At 46.5% G+C, this 19,233-nt stretch overlaps 1 protein-coding gene across 4 annotated transcripts in view; it reads right to left on the bottom strand.

Moving 5' to 3' along the window:
* LOC149370763 (uncharacterized) overlaps window positions 1-13,760 on the bottom strand; it is a 42,596-nt gene extending 28,836 nt beyond the window's left edge. The window contains exons 1-6 of one of the 4 annotated variants that reach the window (XM_089563001.1): window positions 13,708-13,760; window positions 11,225-11,318; window positions 7,199-7,275; window positions 5,711-6,019; window positions 4,609-4,859; window positions 1,033-1,330 (exon numbers count right to left, since the gene is read on the bottom strand). In XM_089563001.1, coding sequence (XP_089419127.1) covers window positions 1,033-1,330; window positions 4,609-4,859; window positions 5,711-5,966 — 805 coding nt within the window. In that variant the 5' untranslated portion in view covers window positions 5,967-6,019; window positions 7,199-7,275; window positions 11,225-11,318; window positions 13,708-13,760. Of the gene's footprint in view, window positions 1-1,032; window positions 1,331-4,608; window positions 4,860-5,710; window positions 6,020-7,198; window positions 7,276-11,224; window positions 11,319-13,289 lie in introns of all 4 variants that reach the window. The other 3 variants (XM_089563017.1, XM_089563007.1, XM_089563010.1) reach the window with 3 other exon arrangements.
* Between the last annotated feature and the right edge of the window lie 5,473 nt (window positions 13,761-19,233).

Raw genomic sequence — 19,233 nt, 5'->3', positions numbered from 1 at the left:
GGGAAAGAATCGCGTGCCTTCAAACCCTTGGCCCTCCTCTGACTCCACCCCACACTCACTACGATGGCAGCACCAGCGCTGTCACCATTGCACTACCAGTGCGATGACACACACTTGTCAGCCACATTTCCTGCCATGCCATGGTGCCAAAATACGAGGACAACAATTAGGTCCCTCTGTCTCCTCTTGCTCTTCTCCCTGTTCCCTTTCGTGATGCCACAGCATGTTGCAGTGACGTCGTGCTGACCAATCAGCAACGCTGGTGGTCCTAGCCAGCAGTGTGGACAAAGATGCCGGAAAATCAGTGAAATAGGTAGTAACAGCAAACCCGGTAAAATGAACTTCCCCCCCCCCCCCCCTCACCACTCAATTCAAAATCTTGACATGACGACTAAAAAAGGACACTGTGATCCCTGCTTGGAAGTGAATGGCAGTACAGGCTAGCCTGGGAGATCTGCACAGAAAAACCAGTCTCAACATCGCTCCAGTTTGCTTGTGAAAGCAGCTGGCGGTGGCAGTATAAAAATTCAGAAATTGGTTTTTGCATAAAGGAAATGGCACATCTCAGTGGACACCTGAATTGCGCTGTAAGGGAACGGAGGAAGGCGGGAGTGAAAGAAGAGAGAAAGTGGTGCCGTTGTGGAGGGCTCCGCAATAATTTCGACCACCGGGGATCTTTATAATGTGCACTGACATCGCACAGCATACGGGCGCCTTTTTGCATTCAGCCTCCATCAAAATGCAGCCGCCGCGGTCACGTTCGAACCTGGGTACTTCAGCTCAGCCACTGAGCCACTGCAGCAGGTAGGTAGCGATACTAGTGTTTCATTTTTGAGGGTTCTTTTTTAGCAGTAGCTGCCTTTTTATTTGAACGCGGCAACCTACCGAAACAGCCGGCCAATTTTAATTTGTCCTCCACGGCCTTTTACGGTTTTTCTTCTTTTCAACACTCTCCTCTCAAAGGGAACCAGTAGATGCTGCAAGCTTCCATGGGAAGCAGTCCCGCGACTCGAGTGAGAAGGGGCCCCTGACCTTCAACTGGGGCGTGGTCGGGTGCGCAATCGGGGCAGTACCACTCCTCGATGGGCACAGAGTCCAGCGGGGGGCTGAGGCACTCGCAGTGGTAGCCCAGGTCGCACGCATCGCACAGCAGCAGCCGGTCCTCACGGTCACTGCGGCCGCACACCTCGCAGTAGGTCAGATCTTCCTCCTCCTCCACCTGCTCCCCCTCGCCGGGAGCTGGCACCGAGATCTGGTGCACCACCCGGTCACCCTTGCGCACCAGGATGAGCCGGAACACCGACCGGTCCACGGGGCAGGTGTTCATGTTCTGCACAGCACACAAACAGCAGCTAAGCATAAGACAAAGAAACCAAAGAACAAAAGAAAAAATGGCCTTCCCAGTGAAGTTCAAAGCTAACTGCTCTCACTGAGCTGCCTCATCAGTTGATAATTTCTGGCACCAAGTGCACAAGACTGACTGTATTCCTATGTTGCCAGAATGCCGCCCACTTCAGGTGTTTGGGTGTTTTTGTTTCCTCAAAAGCTGAATTCACCAGCTGAACCTAAATTATACATCTGACACACCCGGCCTCTGCCTGACATGTCAGTGGGCAAACTTTTCACGAAGCACTGAAAAAAAAAAGAGCACTGCATCAACAGCGCAGATCCAAAAACTGAATAGGTATCAGCAGCAATGAGTGCCAAAAGAGGTTGAATTCCCTTTGGCATAGCAAGATGTCAACTTTGTTATTCAATTTATCAATGTACATAGGCACACTCTGCAGACACACAGCTGAGGAAGCTTCTGTTAGCAGTACACAACTCATATTAAACAAAGCACAGTGCCTGCTATATAAACAGTCGCTGACAATGCCTATCTAAAGAAAGCAACGCATGGAACAATTTTAACTATAATCGGGTCTCTGTGGAACTTTTCTGCTGCCTCTGGGATGGCTGCCATCCCCACTACCATCCTACCTGGAATGATCCATGGGGCAAGTTGGTGCAACATCAACAAAAAGGTCTTGTTGCATTATCAACTTTCTGCTATTGGGTTTTCTGTCTCCTATGAGTTCAAGTTAGCAAAGAAGTGGGTAGCCAACACTTGCATGTTTTTCACATCTCTTCCTCGTCATTGTTGTCACACGGTTGCGCTGCGCTCCGAACAACTTACTAAGGAAGGTCCACACAGGGAATTCCAGAAGAGGGCAAATACGGGCTGGTTGGTACATGTTTTACGAATTGGAAAAACAGCGCAAAGACGAGACACAAGAGAAGGACAAAACACCAGCGCTGACTAACAACCAAATGGTTTATTGCTACAAGTGAGGCAGCATATACCGTATTTACTCGCATAATTTGCGCCCTCGCGTAATTTGCGCACCCGTAACTTATTACCCGGATTTATAAAAAAAAACTTTTAACCGCATATTTTGCGCACTTCTTTGCGCGATTGCGCGAAAACGCCACCATGCACGCGGGAACGCACAAGCAGACCGCATCGATGCGGCGCACTGCCAAGGTCAAGCCAAAGCAAGCCAAGCCAAAGCAATCCCAGCCAACGCGAAGCCGCGACGCAGTAGTGCTCGTTGTGCGTCTGGCGCGTCGATCTCTTTGTGGTTGGTGGCTCGGCTTTGTGCGTAGTGGTTCGACGTACGGTTCTTCGGTTGCAATGGGCTACCATAACTATCCGGCGAAATTTAAACTCCAGGTGATTGAATTTGCCGAAGAAAATGGAAATCGTGCCGCTGCCAGGCAGTACAAGCTTAATGAAAGCCACGTGCGGTACTGGCGGAAACAGAAGGCAGAGCTAGTAAATGCAAGCCCGGGAAGGAGAGCATTTCGGGGACCTAAGAAAGGTAAATTCCCCACCGTTGAAGAAGAGCTCGTGCGTTACGTTCGCGAGCATCGGGCTTCCGGGATAGCAGTGTCGTGCGAGATGCTGCAGTTCCAGGCAAGGAAAATCGCACGTGAGGAAGGGATCCCAGCTCCGACGTTCAAAGCAAGCAGGGGGTGGGTGACCCGTTTTATGAGACGCCACCACCTGTCTCTGAGACGGAGGACAACTCTCTGCCAGCGTTTGCCCGCTGACTACGAAGAAAAAGTGGTGGCATTTCACCGTTTCGTGATAGCGCTTCGCAGGACGGAATGTTTCATAATGTCCCAGATCGGGAACGCTGACGAGACGCCGCTGACATTCGACATGCCACCCAACATCACGGTGAGCGAAAAGGGAGTTTCGTCTGTTGCCATAAAAACAACCGGCAGCGAAAAGCAACGGTGCACCGTAATGCTGGCGGTGACTGCTGACGGTCGCAAACTACCACCCTTCGTGATATTCAAGCGAAAGACGATGCCAAAATTGAAAGTGAAAGGACGCATCCATGTTCGTGTCCACGAAAAAGGGTGGATGAATGAGGCATTAATGCTCGACTGGCTGGACACTGTGTGGGGGAAGCGACCAGGCGCTCTTTTGCGGCTGCCATCGATGTTGGTCCTTGATAGCTTCAAGGGCCATCTAGTCGACAGTGTGAAAGAAAAGTTAAAGGAGATGAAGACCAACCTGGCTGTCATCCCAGGCGGCCTAACATCAGTCCTGCAGCCGTTGGATGTTTCTATCAATAAGCCGTTCAAAGACAACGTGCGGAAGTTCTACGTCGAGTGGATGGCCAGCGGAGAACACGGTCTCACTCCGACTGGGAGAATGAAGAGGCCTCCTTTGGAGACGGTCTGCGAATGGATTCTGGCAGCGTGGGACAGGGTCTCTCTCAACATTGTGGAGCACAGCTTCAAAAAAACTGGCCTGTCGAATGCGCTTGACGGAACAGAGGACGACGCGATTTGGGACGCCAGCGACGATGGTGACGACGGCCGCGACGATGTCAGCTGTGGCTCGGAATCCAATTTATCTAGCAACGACTCCGACTAGACAAAGTATGTGAATAAAGGAAAGTGTTTTGCTTGTATATGATGCCTCACTTTTTTAGATTATATTGCGTGTTATGTCCTTTTTGCGGGTGAGTTTTTAAGGCATGTTTGCGAAATTTTCGCGTAATTTGCGCACCCCCTTTTTGAAGCCTTAATTTTTGGAAAAAAAGTGCGCAAATTATGCGAGTAAATACGGTAAATGAAATGGCACGAGTAAAAACACAAAATAAGCATGTGAGAAAGATACTGCACAACCACACAACTTGACTAAAAAGAAAGGCAAGTCACTGATTAAGATACGCAAGTTCCTTTGATAGTAGATTTATCGATGGGCTGCTGATACAGGTGTTACCAAGCTTTCTGATATGGCAAGCCTCCAAAATGAGCCTTGTGGTCTCATCTTTATAACGGGCGATGATAGTGGTCGGAATGAGGTGCGCTTCGCAATCTTCACACTCAGCACAGTGCACAGCAAGATGGTTTCTGCGAGACTTGTTCTCTATATCTTCTGCATGTTCACGCAGTCTATCGTTGATGCATCGTGTTTTGCGCTGGTGTTTTGTCCTTCTCTTGTGTCTCGTCTTTGATTGCGCTGTTTTTCCAATTCGTACCACACAGGGAAGTGGAGCGCGCCTAAACAGTCTCGCAGCAAATTGCGCACGCATGTTGTTCCCTCACCTTGGCCCACTCCTGGATGCAGTCGAGGCAGAAGATGTGGTCGCAGCTCTCGGGCGTGCCCACCTCCTGGCCCAGAAAGCGGTTGAGGCACACCGAGCAGCGCTCCGCCTGGGCGTCACTCAGGTCGCTGTCACTGGCCTCGCCCGCAGCGTCAGCCGCCTTGGTGCACGAGGCGGGCAGGCTCTTCTTGGACGCTGCCGCCGTCACCGCTGCCAGTGTGATCTGCTGCTGGCAGCCCTCCAAGAGCAGTTCTGCGAGGCAGCGGTGAACTGTTCATCTGCTCAGTGGTTGCAACCACTGAGGGCAAGGAGAGACGCAAACGGCCCAGTGAATCGGAGCACGGTCGTCTCCACCACCACACAGCCACCATGGCTGAAACCTTAGAGAGAACGCCGCATCGCCTGTGGCCGGGTGATCTCATGCACAGCTTTGCCACCGAGTTAAGAAACTGTTGAGTAGAGTGTTACTCTGAGGTCAGGTGTGCATTTAAAATCTCAGAAGGTCCACGTGCAGCATCTATATTAACATGACAACAGTAAACAAAATATACTGCGTGTAAGGTAAATTATCTGGATTACAGTTCAACCCTGACAACTGGTAGACAAAGAGCAAGGGCGAATATCTATTAAGGCGAAAGCCTTTAATACCTCATCGTTGTTGACAGAAGGCTGTCAGCAGTGATGTCATGCTTTTCTAGTCAGACCAGAAGAAAAATCTTTGCGCACGATGCAACTCGAACCACCATCCTTCCGTTCCGCAGCCGAGCGTGCTAATGGCTACGCTACTTCCTCCCAACGCGTATGTAGTTCTCCTTGTCTAGGACGCTGAAGAGTGTTTGCAGAAAGGCGTCGATTCAGACGGAAGCCTCCCAAACGCCCTCCAGTGTCTCCAGCATTTAAGACCCACAAACAGTTGTGTACTTACTGAACATCTTAACCACACATCAGTGACACAAGCAGCAACACCACTCTAAAGGCTTTCGCCTCACCGCACTTTAGGTCAACAAAGTGCCCCCCTTTTTAAATTCCACTTTTAAATTCCATTTAGTGCGCGTGAGTCCGATTAGAATCCATCCATTCGGCTAGCCAAGAGTGCAGCCCACCTTGGGGGATTTCCTCCCACTCCGACTCCTCGCCAGCCTCGTCTTCTGCCGCAGAGTCCGCTTCCTCGGAGGAAGAACCGGACTCTTCATCGCTGCTGCCACTTCCGTCCCCATCGTCGTCCTCCTCGCCACTGCCTTCCTCCGAGCTCCCTTCGGCCGACGACTTCTGCTCCTCCTTCTCCTCTTCCTCCTCGTCCACGATGACCCGTGTGTTGCGCTTGCGTCGCGGAGCGATCTCTTCCTCGTCGGAGCTCATGGCAGCGACCGTAGTCCGCCCTCTCAGCTGGCCATGGCCGCTCCGACAGCCTCCTGGAAGCGAGCAGATTGACACGCATCTATCATCGATGCACTATCTACCAAAATACACTTTCGAAACACATGTTGTAGGAAACAAGATTTAAAAAAAACTGAATTCGAATTGACCACTCCGAATGCTAGCTAAAACAAGCCATGCATAATGCCCACATCCCACCCGTGAAAGCCATGGCATGCATTGGTGTATGTGATCCCTGCAATGCAGCTGTCAGTTCCCAGTCTATGGGGCCCAGTCTGTGGGGAGGGCGGTTTACCTTTCACAGCAATCGGAGAAACAGCCAATGTTTTGTGCAGTAAACAATGCATTCAGGCTCCCTCACCACTATTGGCAATGCTAAGCTGATTTTACAATGACCTATGTCGCCTGTACTGCTGCTCTTTGTAGTGTTGGAAGAATGTCATTTCCATACACAGTGTATAACAGTTTCATCACCAAAGCGATTATCTAACCCTCATAACCTTAATGGCTGAGGACATATTAACTGGTTAGTGCTATCACAGCCGATCAGGCACATGTGAAGAAGTGAGCCGACAGCGCTTTCAAAGCTAAAATAAGATCATGGAACACACTGTTAGACGAAGCATGCCGAAAAAAAAAAAATCCAGCATCAATGGATGTTACTTGGTGCCACAAGGCATGCTGAAACAGGCAGTTCAAAGCATCCCTCGCTGAACTCACAACCCTGTTACACAGGCCGTTTCAATACTCAAAGTGAAAGGCCCTTCAGCTTTCCAACTGCCAATGGACTTCACATCATTCAGTAGTGCCTGTGTAACACTTCCAGCTGAATTCGATCCAACGTGCACACTATGCGTAGCCCTTCAGTAAATAAAAGTATTTCTGTATTGTATTATGCTAAATTTTATTTCACTAATACGCTCAGCCCTCTGTGTATGCAACAACTGAATAGACCTAACACGGTCAGTGTCCTTGAAATGTCTGGCCGTGACATTTGGTTGCCAAGCCTATCTTCTTATGAAAAGCTAGTGCAAGTCAAAAAAAAGAGGTTTCTAACAACTAACACTACTGCTTCCTTAGAAACAATTCTACGGCCACTGCGATGACAGCAGATATCAATGCACATTGAAAGCTGCAAAAGATTGCAGCTGCAAGCATTAGTCAACACCCTAAAGCTAACTTGACCAAGACAAAACAGGCAGTTCCATACTCACGAGTTAAGTCTTTTGGCAAGTAGCTCTACTCAGTTGTGCGTGAACGTCTCGACGGAGACTGCATGCTTGTTTCCTTTCTAGAAATGAAAAAATGCGAACAACCAGTTCTGAAAGACTCCTGCTTTTCAAAATGCCCCACCAAAAGTGCACAGAGGACCAAGAAAACTACAGCTGCGCTGCTTCAAATACAAGGCACTGCTGATACTGCAACTACAAAACAAACAAGAGCAGCACTGTGCAACATTGCCTATCTTGGAAAAGCTCAGAAATGTCACGTTTACAACTTAAGGCTTAAAATGCCTCTGTCGCAATGAAATTTATTTGTGCAATAGCTGCTTGACTACGATCAGATGAAATAGGGAGAAATTTTATTTCATTTTCCAGAAGTGCACGCCACGTAGACTAAAAGCAGCATACACAGCTTGACTTGAGCTTACTACTTTTATAAGCTGAGTATTGGTTCGTTGCCTAGAGATACAACACAAAAGATCTGGCCACCACAAATCACTCAATATGTTCATACTCGTTACATGGAGAGTCTATCAGCTTTTATCAAGTATTTTTTTGTGGCAATCGAAAGTTACTTGCCCAATAAATGAATACCCAGCTATGGCGCTGGGAAACACAATTTAAAAGCTAACTTGTGCCAAATGGTAGCCTCGCTTTCTCAAGGTGGTTGGTGTCTGTAAACCCTGACGTCGGGGACACAACGATAAAAAAAACGTAGCACATTCACTCCAGGTGTATACCATGTTTGCCACAATGAGAGAACGCAGTGTGGCGCTACCATCCGCTCAGAGCTGACTTTCTTAGCCAAGTTAAAACAAAAATTCCAGTGTAAATTGCGAGTTTCGCACTCATTACCTATTACCACCATGGGGCAGGATCTACCGATAAATTTTTTCACTGGTCAGTGACAATGAACTGCCCTTTTAAGAGGGCTCACCAGGTCCAAGGCAACTCAGATTTTAACTTTTTGCATTCATAGATGGCAGCACTTACCCACCGCCAAAAGGAGGTGAATTCTATTCCACTCCAGGTGTGTAAATCCAACTGTGACACGTAAGTATGAGTCCTACCACAAGTGCAAAGTACAGCGAAATTTGAGTCCCGTCTGTGAAGCCAAGGCTATGCAGGAAAGAGAAGGAGATAGGCCTTTGTCCCCGTGACTTGGGGAGAGGCCTACCTCAGCAATCGCAACCCCGGCACCATCTAACTTCCCCTCTTCCCCCCTCTGCATCCCGGCCTGAACAACTAAAAAAACCAGCCACCAGGCACAGAAACAAATGCCTGTCTGCTTTTCTTTTCTACCTAGGCTCTGCTACAGTGACATAGAAAGTTGTCCGAGAGTATGAGAGGATAATGAGAGAGGATTCCTGGACCATCAGAGCGCTAGCTGCACTCAAAACTGACCGCGTCTGTTTCGTTTTCTTTAGTATTCATAATGTAAGGCATACAGATCACCGAATTGTCTAAGACTATGTAAAACCTCTTCACGAGGCCAGCTGCGCATGTGTATCAATAGCATGAAGGATGAGATGCGAAATAGTTATTTTTGTGCAGTTAAGCTACTCAATTTCTTTCTTTCATTGGTGGCTTGTTCATCAACAAAACCATGCCCATAGTTGTGTTTCCCTCTGGGTAATGTAAGCTAGAGGTAGGTTGACGATACGATGTGATGGCGCCTTGCTGTTTCGTAGTTGACAAGTCGCGCTACTTGAGGACAAATTTCATTGAAAGCTTTTTGTGTACATGTGATTCACTAAAGAAACCTGACAAAATCAGCTCCTAACCGACTGCTTCAGATCCAAGTGTCCCCACCTCGAGCATAACCAAAAACCAATGTCTCACACTATCTCGTGCAGTTTAGAACTCAGCCAGGATTGTGGAAAATATTCAAGACGCAGTGTATGTCTATACTGTTTACGCTCTCAAAGAGAAATCATCCCCAGGCCATACTCATTATCTACATCTAAGATGCTGCCACCCTCTAGGAACTTCTTGCGCAGTCGCATTAATCGGCATTTGTTGATATAACCCCATTGACGAACCCTCTTGGTGTGATTCCATTGTGAACAAGGCCCTCATTCTGGGCGCCGAAACATCAATTTCAATTTTCATTTTACTGGTCGGCGTCTCTGTTTTTTGAAATGTATCCCCCCGGCCAGATGGGATTTCGTCACACTCTCAACTTCATCAACCACATTCATACTGCCACACAAGCGTGAACAGTAAAGATCTGTGCCAGAACTGACGCGCCTCCTTGTGTAACTGCAGAATTCTGTCAAAGAGCCCCTTTTTTCACATTTTTCACCTTTTCTTTCATATCGGGAGGAAAAACAGAGGGGAGTGGCATTGCTGCAGCTGAAAATGAGTCGTCCCGACCGTTGGAAAAGTATCTGTAATTTCAAGTATCTAGGTCAATCAATAGCAGAAGAATATGCTGCATTCGTTGTCTGAAGGCATGACTCTTCACAACCGAGTTTGTCGGAAAATGCTAATTATTACCTGCTTTTCAGAGTAACTCAAATTCACTTTCTCAGCTGTCTCTGGTACCACTCTGTCTTCTTAAAGTACCAAGTAAGCACAATTCCATGTACTAACCACAAATTTCTGTCACGAACGGTGTGCTGTCATACTATGCTCAGTGCGGCCAAGCAGGGGAGTAAGACCCTCTTGTAGCTGGCGAGGGGCGTCTCCACACTGAAGATGCCGCTGGCCCATCGAGACACTCTAGACGTCAGAGTTTCTTGACACCGTTTACCACGAGAAAGCGAGACTACCACGCCAAAAAAAATTAGGCTTGAAATTGTTCTGCTGCGTTTCTTAGCACCACAGCCGGGTACTTGTTTATTTAGAAAAAGCTGTCGATTGCCACAGAAAGAATTCAGTCAAGTAGACTGTCTCTTTAAAGGTGCACTGAAGAGGAATATGAATTCGTCTTTTTGCCGCGGGAACTCGATCTACACAGCTGTCGATATCCACAGAAAGAATTCAGTCAAGTAGACTGTCTCTTTAAAGGTGCACTGAAGAGGAATATGAATTCGTCTTTTTGCCGCGGGAACTCGATCTACACAGCTGTCGATATCCACAGAAAGAATTAAGTCAAGTAGACTGTCCCTTTAAAGGTGCACTAAAGAGGAATATGAATTCGTCTTTTTGCCGCGGGAACTCGATCTACACGTTCCGAGCATACTTGGAAACTTCTAATCATTGTCCTATGCAGCCGATATCTCTAATTTAAATCAGACTAAACGTCCCGGCTCCTGCCTTTTTTCGAACTCACCGCAGACGGTAGGAGGAGTCAGCCAACCTTTCAGCCAGTCCCGTGGCGGCTTGCCGCTCTGTAATCAGCGGAGTGATATATAGCAATCGGTGAAAGCAAACAGTCCCTACGTATTTTTAATCCCGTGGGCCTGATTTGCAGCTATGTGCCTCTGACTGGTTCTATTTATTCATGGAAACTTAAAAAAAATTAAACTGAAAGCGAAGCCGCCATGTGACTGCCTGAAAGGAACTCCACGCGTTAGTTTACTCCTCTACCGTCTGCGGCGAGTTCAAATAAAGGCGGGAGCCGGGACACTTAATCCGATTTAAATTAGGGAAATCGGCTGCACAGGACAATCATCCAAAGTTCCTAATAATGCTCGGAACGTGTAGATCGATATCCCCGGTGAAAAGACTAGTTCGGATTCCACTTCTGTGCACCTTTAATTTGTTTTCATGTATGTACCATAATCTGTACCATGTATGTACCATGATCTGTAACATTCTGCCATGCTTTATTTAGACCTGCCAATATAAAGTTTACAGAAAAGATGCTAGAAAATGTATTTGTGTTTGTCACCAAAACGCGGCCGCCGTGGCTGGGATCAAACCCGTGTCCTCAGGCACACTAGCCGTGCTGTTTACTGCATTTATGCACAAACATGAAGACCCATCGGCAATGCTTAACGTGTTTATGGGCCCATGGCAGTACTTAAACGAAACGCATGCTTCCTTTAAAATCTCTTGAAGAACACTTACGAATAAAATTGGCTTGACACGGCGTAGCCAACCTCAGTGGCAGCCAATGACCAAGTAGACTAGATGAGTGAGGACCATGGTCTCAGCATGTGGCCTGTAAGGATTTGAAAGCAACACTGTCACCTCAGCGCTTAACAGTGCAGAAACAAGGCCTTTACGCAGTCTACTCCCTCCAATAAGACAAGAAATCTAAAGACAGAAAATGCATAAGTTCCTCAGGCATGAACTGCACTCATTAATATATGAAAGCAAATGCAAAATACGAATGTGGCTTAATACTGGTTACATTTCAGGTAACCTTGGATAAGTCATGAAAGGTGTAAAGAACAAACCCCACTTTGTCTGGGATTGCTGATACAGCATTGGGGGTGTTTTCTGCCATCAATTAGGACGGATATTGAAGATGTATGATACTTTCAAAACTAGTACAAACAGCTTAGCTCCAACAGCATCTCATTTCTATTATTATACTGTCATGGAAGAGCTGATTCTACAACAGTTAGTGACTGCATTCAAAGCAACAAACAGATCCTTAGTGACGACCTATTGCCTCCATCCTGACCGGAACAGTGTTTTCTGTGGCGGACAGGAAAAACCTTTCTACCCTTACATGACAACACTACACTGAACCATGTGTTGCATGATACTAAACAGGTTAAACGAGCATCACACCATCCAATGCTCTTTCTATTACACTGAACCATGTATTTCCATGTGTGTGCCTTGTGTAGCAGCTAAAACAATCAACACAACATGAAAACATACACACTTGCAGCTGAGTAAATTACCACATGTGCAGCACATTCCTACAAGAGTGCAAACGATCAAGCAGTCATGGCAGTGGTTACTCATTTGTTAAGATGACCCCGAAAGCATAGAACTCCACACCACTCAATGCCATCTACTCTAAACATGCAGGGATTCCGACAGGTAGGAGTAGCCCACAGTTATATGTACTTCAAACAAACCGACCAGTGTAATGTGTTCCATGCAGTCTCCTACATTCAGCATGCAAGCAAATGCAACTTCAAATGCCAAATACCGTTCCCAGCCAGTAGCAACATCCCAGCCTCAGCGTGACGCATCCTGCATGCACAGCGGTTAAAGACTGGTTGCGTGCAAGCACCAATGTTTGCATAAGAAGAAAAGAAAAAGCCAGAAAGAGAGAAAAAAGCGACTGAGACTGCTCTTTGGCAGCACTTGATTGCTGATGGCATTGGGTGCAGGCCATGGGTTCTCTAGATTTTTGTTTCTCCCTCGAGGGTGTCGTCGTGGACGACTTCGCGCAGTGATCGCGCAGGCTGATCTCAAATTGCAAGTAGTCAATAACGTTAAAAATCGATCGGCAACAGGCGTTGGAAGCGCCCGTTTGATTTTTATGCCACCAATTCAAGAAATCGGGAAATTTCAAACAACGGCTAACTGGTCAAAGCTTAGATTGGTGGCGATGACCACGCCGTGCAAAGCAGATCCGTATGGAAGCGAGCAAACTGTCCACGCGCGCAGCGCTAGCCCGCCGGTGCGCTACGACTGCACTGACAAGCCACCGACCTTTAGCGGTCTCGCACTGCGATCGGCGACAGTTGGTATACACGTGTCGAAAATTCACAAATGATCGGTGGCCGCAGAAAGGACGAGCGTAACGGCGCGCGCATGTAAAAGGGCAGCAGCCGCGAAAAACCGGGATTCAAATGCGACGTTGAGGAGGTAGCTTGAAGACAAGCAGACATGTTGCGAACGGGTTGAAAGCCGGACATGAAAACGACAGTTCGGGATCCTACTTGGAAGATCCAGCGGGACAAAGCGTACTGGCGTAGTAGCTTCCCCCCCCCCTTTAGCGAAAGAATGCAGGAGGCGCAAAATGCTCCCTAGACGGACACAACGCACAGCACTGCTTTTCCCCAAGTAATGAAAATAATTTTAAAAAAAAACGCCACGGTCGAAGCATGGCAGATTACTATAGAAGTATCCGTGCCAACTCGCGCGTCAAACCAGCGTATAGAGCATTGGTCAGAACAGCGCGTCAAATATGACACAAAAGCAATACAGCCGCGCATAGTCTCACCGTGGCGAGTCAAATGTTTCACTTCAAGTTTCTGCTTGTTAGGCTTATCGTGGACAGGGTACGCGAAGTAAGGACTTTTTCGCTGACGTTCAAGGAGCGCTATCCTCGCGCTCAATGAGAAATGAAAAGTCTGTAGTTACAGAATCCGTCCGAGAGCAGATCTTGGTCGAAGTTTCGCGGTGTGCAGTGTGAGAACAGGCAAACGACAAGCACGCAGGATCTCCCGGCACCTCATCCAACGGCAGCTTCGGATAACAAGAAATTCGTCACCACCCAACAATGCACCACAGAAAGCACACTGGCCAGCAGAACAGGCATCCATGCGTCTGCACAGCGCCGCGCATGAGACTGATAAGTGATTACCAAACAGCGCATAGCAAACGTGCGAACAAAATTCTTTATGCCGAACTCCACATACATTGCTAGCCGAGACGGCAGCCATTACGGTCCATAACTTCCCTTCCCGGTAGCCCTCGCAAGAGCCCGGATGTGTTTCTCTTTGCAGATGGCGCCACTTCACATCCTAAAACAATGCATTCTCTGACAGGTCTAGACGCTTAGCACGAGCCAACAATGGCACAGTACGAGCCGGTCGTGTGCAGTGGGTCGGTACAGGGCCGGCGTTATTGCGACCGGGTGAGAATAACGGAAATCCAAGCCAAAGCGTTATTGCGACCCGGTGGAAATAACGAAAAGCCAGCCCAAAGCGTTATTTTCACCCATGGATTGCCTTGGCTTCGTTTATTGTTGTCGGACGGGTTTTGAGCCGCCGTTTTTGCATCGTTTGCTTGTTTGGTCAGCCTCTGTCCACGCCTGGACGTGTGATTTCGGGGTCGCGCTTCGATTTTAGGCGGTGTAGTAAAGTTTCCTATGGTCATGCATCCTATGGCATTTTCCTATGGCATTTTGCATCATTCCCACCGTGTATATGTGACCTTGACTTTTGCGTGACGCGTTGTGATCGCTGGATTCGTTGTGAAAGGACTCTTGTGTGCTTGCGTTGTTTGGGTGCTCGCGCTTGTGCAGTGCCTTCGAGGACGCTCCACCTTTCTCCGGAAAGTCTTGTTATAATTAATCGACATGAATATGTGCGCTCATTTGTTTCGAGCATTCAACCTGATTTGCGCAGAGGATATGCATGTTAATAATGTGAATTCAGTACAACGTGGGGCCAGGATCATAAATACGATCCAGGCACGGTGGTTTTGCAGTCCCTGAGGCATTCGTCAGTTGAAGCGAGCAGTGGTTCCGTATCTACAAGGTCGTCCACCCGTAGCACGCTAGTGCGTGGCCTCACTCTGGAGGGCCACTGTCCGGCACGGCCGCTCATCGCAGCCAAGTGGCGCAGGAGAAGTTGGACCTGGACGTGGTGCTTCACGTCATCTACCACTTCGCTTCGATGCGCGGCCGTGTCGTGCGCAGTGGCCCTCCAGAGTGGGGCCACGCACTAGCGTGTTCGTTCTAAGAGTGGACGACCCTGTACATTCTAGACGAAGGGCAGGAGTTTTCAAAATGCACCAGGTGAATATTGCCCACGTGCTATAACTGGTAAATTGCGCGGGGATTGTGCAAATGTTGAAGATGCTCTGCCTCGTTCAAAGTTCCCTGGAATCGTTTACCTTGCGACGATTAATTCGGTCTACGTAGGGGGAGACAGCTAGCAACATACCCAGGCGGCTGAAAGAGCATCGCAGTGATGTCGGCAGGAATCGAACAGCTGCTGTGGCAGAACATGCACAAACAGGGCGCGAAATTGCTATGGGAGAATGTGGAAATCTTTGCCACTGAAAGAAATTTGTAAGTGTGGCTGCACCTGGAATCCTTTATAATATAGATGATGCTGAAGACAGTCATCAGAACAAAGGGAAACAAACCTTCACCAGGCTTATGCAAAGTCATTGCCCTGATTAGTTAAGGAGCTGCTTTTTCATGACCAGTCCTTCATTTTGGACGAGCAATCTGTTAGGGTTCTTAAATGTCAATCAATGTGTTCGACATGGTCAGTGACCAAAGTTTCATTCTACTATTAAGGCAAAATGGAAACCACGACAAAGTGTGCCTTATGCACCGAAGCTAACAGCAGTTGTGCCCTAAGCCCACAATATATTCCACAATTAACATCAAAAAGGTGGCCTGAATCCTTAATTGTTTTGTACCACTTCTCTCAAGCGGTCTTGCCTGAATCCACGCACATTTTGTGTTAGGAAGCATGGGTGTCAGAAAAGACATTCCAGACAATTGGTGTACTGCAGTGGTGTTCTGTGGGAATACTTAATTCTGTCAGTAGGTAATGCTAGATGGCGTGGCAATGGAGTATACCCCTCCCCCTTTAAGACACATTCATTTACCTATGAGATTGAACGTCTTTTAAGAGATTATGGTACCGGTTATAATAGCACAGACATGATGGCACGTGAACAACTTTCATAACTGGCTTGTCTTTTGAATTTCTTATTGAATTGCACTATTGCTTTGCATTGAAGCCATATATACTAATAATGATTCATTTCTTCCTGTGTACAGTGCTTCAGCCAGGAAATAAATTGATTGGTTGCAGCTCATTTCCCATGTTTTCATTCTTTCTTTGTGTGCTTAAACTACTCGAACTGATATGATATACTTTCTTCAATTCTAAGCCAACTTTCTCAATAATAACTCACCTTGTAAGCAATGCATATAATCAGAAGTAATTTACAAGGCACAATTCATTTGTCCGTAGGTGTCGCAAATACTCAAAATCGGCAACTTGGTATTGGTTAGCAGCAAGGAAAACCTTTTTTCATTGTAATAAATCTTGCTACTGTGCAGATATTTGTGTATGTTGCTGTTGAAATGAGGTCCTCGACGTGAGCATGGTCGGCCGTAATTTCATGGCACTTTGTGCACTGCCAACTTCGTGCTTCTGCTAACAAGGTTTTTTGAAGTGCTATTCAAAGAGCTGGGATCGTGTATTGTTGGGACCAGCTTAGCGAGAACCACTGGAACTTGCAGAAGCACAATGAGTCCTTCAATTGGGGCTATTTGATCTTGCAGTGTAATGATCATTTTAATGTTGGATAGCTGTAATTCAGCTCTTGCTGTCTTATTAATATGAGTGGTAGACACCTTTGACCATGCCCCGAAATCTCAACTTTACAATCCAGAGGTATGGACACGTTATACAAAAAGTGTTTCAAATTGTGCTCCTAGGTATTACATGTTTCGAGAAAATTTTTTACCAGTTTTGGCATTGGCAGAGCAGCAAAGGCGGGTATTAAATTTGAATCAAAATAGTTATTTTACCACACATTCTAAAATTGTCTGCAATTCTAGTTAAAATTTGGGAGTGATATTAGGATGGCAAGATGTTTTTAACATTTCAAATGCCCTTTTTTTGATGCCAAATTTGTCAAAACAATATTGATATTTATTTTGCTTTACTATAAATTTTTCTTTCTTTTTACCATTCAATTTCAACACTACAGAGAGTCTTGTTTTCTGTTTTACAACTTCTATTTCTTTCCTCTGGTGCACTGATTTTCAGCGTTTCACGAGCACTATAATGAGCTCTATATTTCATCACGTAATGACCACATGTTTAAAGTCTGTTCTCGCATGTCATATGTTCATTTTATCCACACACCAGTAACGACTGGAACTACTTTTTTGCCTTTGTCACTGTGATCGTCAATAACATCGCCTTCAAGAAAGCTGCAACTGATTTGTTCTGTTAATAATTTGTTCTGTTCACCCATTTCTCTAAATAATGCCCTTGAGCCTTGAGAGTGAATAAGTAAGGTGATGGAACGAAATATTTTAACGCATAATTTCTTTAAATTCAAATTGAATTTTCTTTTCGTGCAAAGAGAGAGCAGCCACAAAAAGCTACTGCTGTCAGTGGCTTGACAAAGTGACCCAACAGGTGATGACAAATGCAGTGTATATACCGAAACACTGAATGAAAAGCATGGGCAAGCCGCCATGGTGGCTTAGTAGTTGTGGTGCTCAGCTGCTGACCTGAAAGATGTGGGCCTGGTCCCGGTCTTGTTGGCCTCATTTCAATGAAGGCGCAATGCTAGAGGCCTTTTGTACTGTGCAATGTTGGTGCACGTTAAAGAACCCCAAGTGGTCGAAATTATCCACAGCCCACCACTACGGCGTCCTCATAGTCTGAGTCACTTTGGGACGTACGATAAACCGCATAAAACCATGGTCTCATTCTATGTGGTCGTAAACTGCACTCACATACCCATTACAGCATACTGAACAGCAGAACAAAAGCAAGTGGTCAACTGTCCTATATACGATACAAAAAAGAAGTAGGCGAATGAGCAGCATTATTTAAAGACGTGGGGTGAAGCAACAAATCATCCATTTAATTTACACAAAGGGAAGAAAGTTGATATATGGCAACCGCCAAGCTAAAGAATAGACAGGCACTCCAACATAATCACCAGTAAACAAAATATATTAAGAGGAAAACGAGGTCCCAGGAAAGTTTGTTTGACACTTCAGATGTAACTGCAGCGCAAACACCCACATTCAAATTAAGGAACACACGCATACATGGATGCTGCAACAGCCACATGTGTGTCTGAGAGAGATAGAAACAGATTTATTATGATGCAACATGAAGCGCCGTGGATATCTTGTGCCAGGGTCACCAAAGCCATCTGGTCCATGTCAGCTTGTCCGATGCTATGGGTAATGCTGTAATTGAAAGTCAGTGGGGTTCAGCTTAACTTAAGGACAGCGCAGTGAGCTATGGAAAGAAAAATTATAGGTGTAACGTTAAGAGATCGGAAGAGGGCGGAGTGGGTGAGGGAACAAACGCGCGTTAATGATATCCTAGTCGAAATCAAGAGGAAGAAATGGGCTTGGGCAGGGCATGTAATGTGAAGGCAAGATAACCGCTGCTCCTTAAGGGTAATAGAGTGCATTCCAAGAGAAGGCAAACAGATAGCAGGGGGCTGCACAAAGTTAGGTGGGCGGATGAGATTAAGAAGTTTGCTGGGGTACGGTGCCCGCAACTGTGCACAGGACAGGGTTAACTGGAGAGAGACATGAGAGAGGCCTTTGCCCTGCAGTGGGCGTAGTCAGGCTGATGATGATGATGATGATTATGGGGCAGAAAAGAGGGCACGTTCCTGATTAGCATAGGGATGATAGCAAATGGGGCATGCAGGGGGAAGCTCTGAGATGGTAGACAAAAAAATTGCCAGGGGTGAGGGGTGTATCTTAAGAGGATGCACTGAAGAGAACGAAGTTGGGGGTTGGTGAGAGGTTTGTCAGGAACAAGAAGGCTGCAAAAGAGATCCTCTTATGTTGTCACAAGATTATTTTGTGCCTTCATGCGAATGTGTGTGCTTGTGCTGCAGTTGCATCTGAAGTATTTCAGAAGCATTTCTTAGACTTAGAGTTGTTTTAATGCATACAAAGCATTATCATCATTGTTACTGTTATTATTAATTAAACAAAAAACCCTGCAAAGGTGTCGCAGATTAACCCCCTTCACGGAAGAGATAAGGTCTCTCAATGCACTGATGGTTTGCTGAATAATCCATCATAAAAAGCTGATAATTTCAATCAATATTTCAGGCTTGCAACAAGAATGGCAGTAACACAACACAACACCACTGCTTTAACATACATTCTGAGGCTCTCGACTCGAAGGGGGATCTGTCCAAGTTAGTGCACTTTTAGGCGAAATATGCCCACTTCATTGCTACCATGGTATCATCATGTTCTTGCAAACATTCCGTTCTTTTTGACTGAAGGGTTTCAGGAAAATTCTGTCATATGATTTGATAAGCTTTGATATAGGCCACTATTAAAGGGAAGGCAAAATATGCATTGAGAACTACTGACCAATTTACCTGTCATTGACCCCATCCCAAATACTAGAAAAATTCCTATTTGAATGCATGACAAAATTTTTTAACATTCTCTGTTTTTTTTAATCATC

The sequence above is a fragment of the Amblyomma mixtum genome, chromosome 1, assembly GCF_055824585.1.
Source record: "Amblyomma mixtum isolate Tamu chromosome 1, ASM5582458v1, whole genome shotgun sequence".
NCBI classification, from domain to species: domain Eukaryota; kingdom Metazoa; phylum Arthropoda; class Arachnida; order Ixodida; family Ixodidae; genus Amblyomma; species Amblyomma mixtum.
The sequence above is the reverse complement of the archived record's forward strand: the minus strand, read 5'-3'. Positions and strand labels throughout refer to the sequence as shown.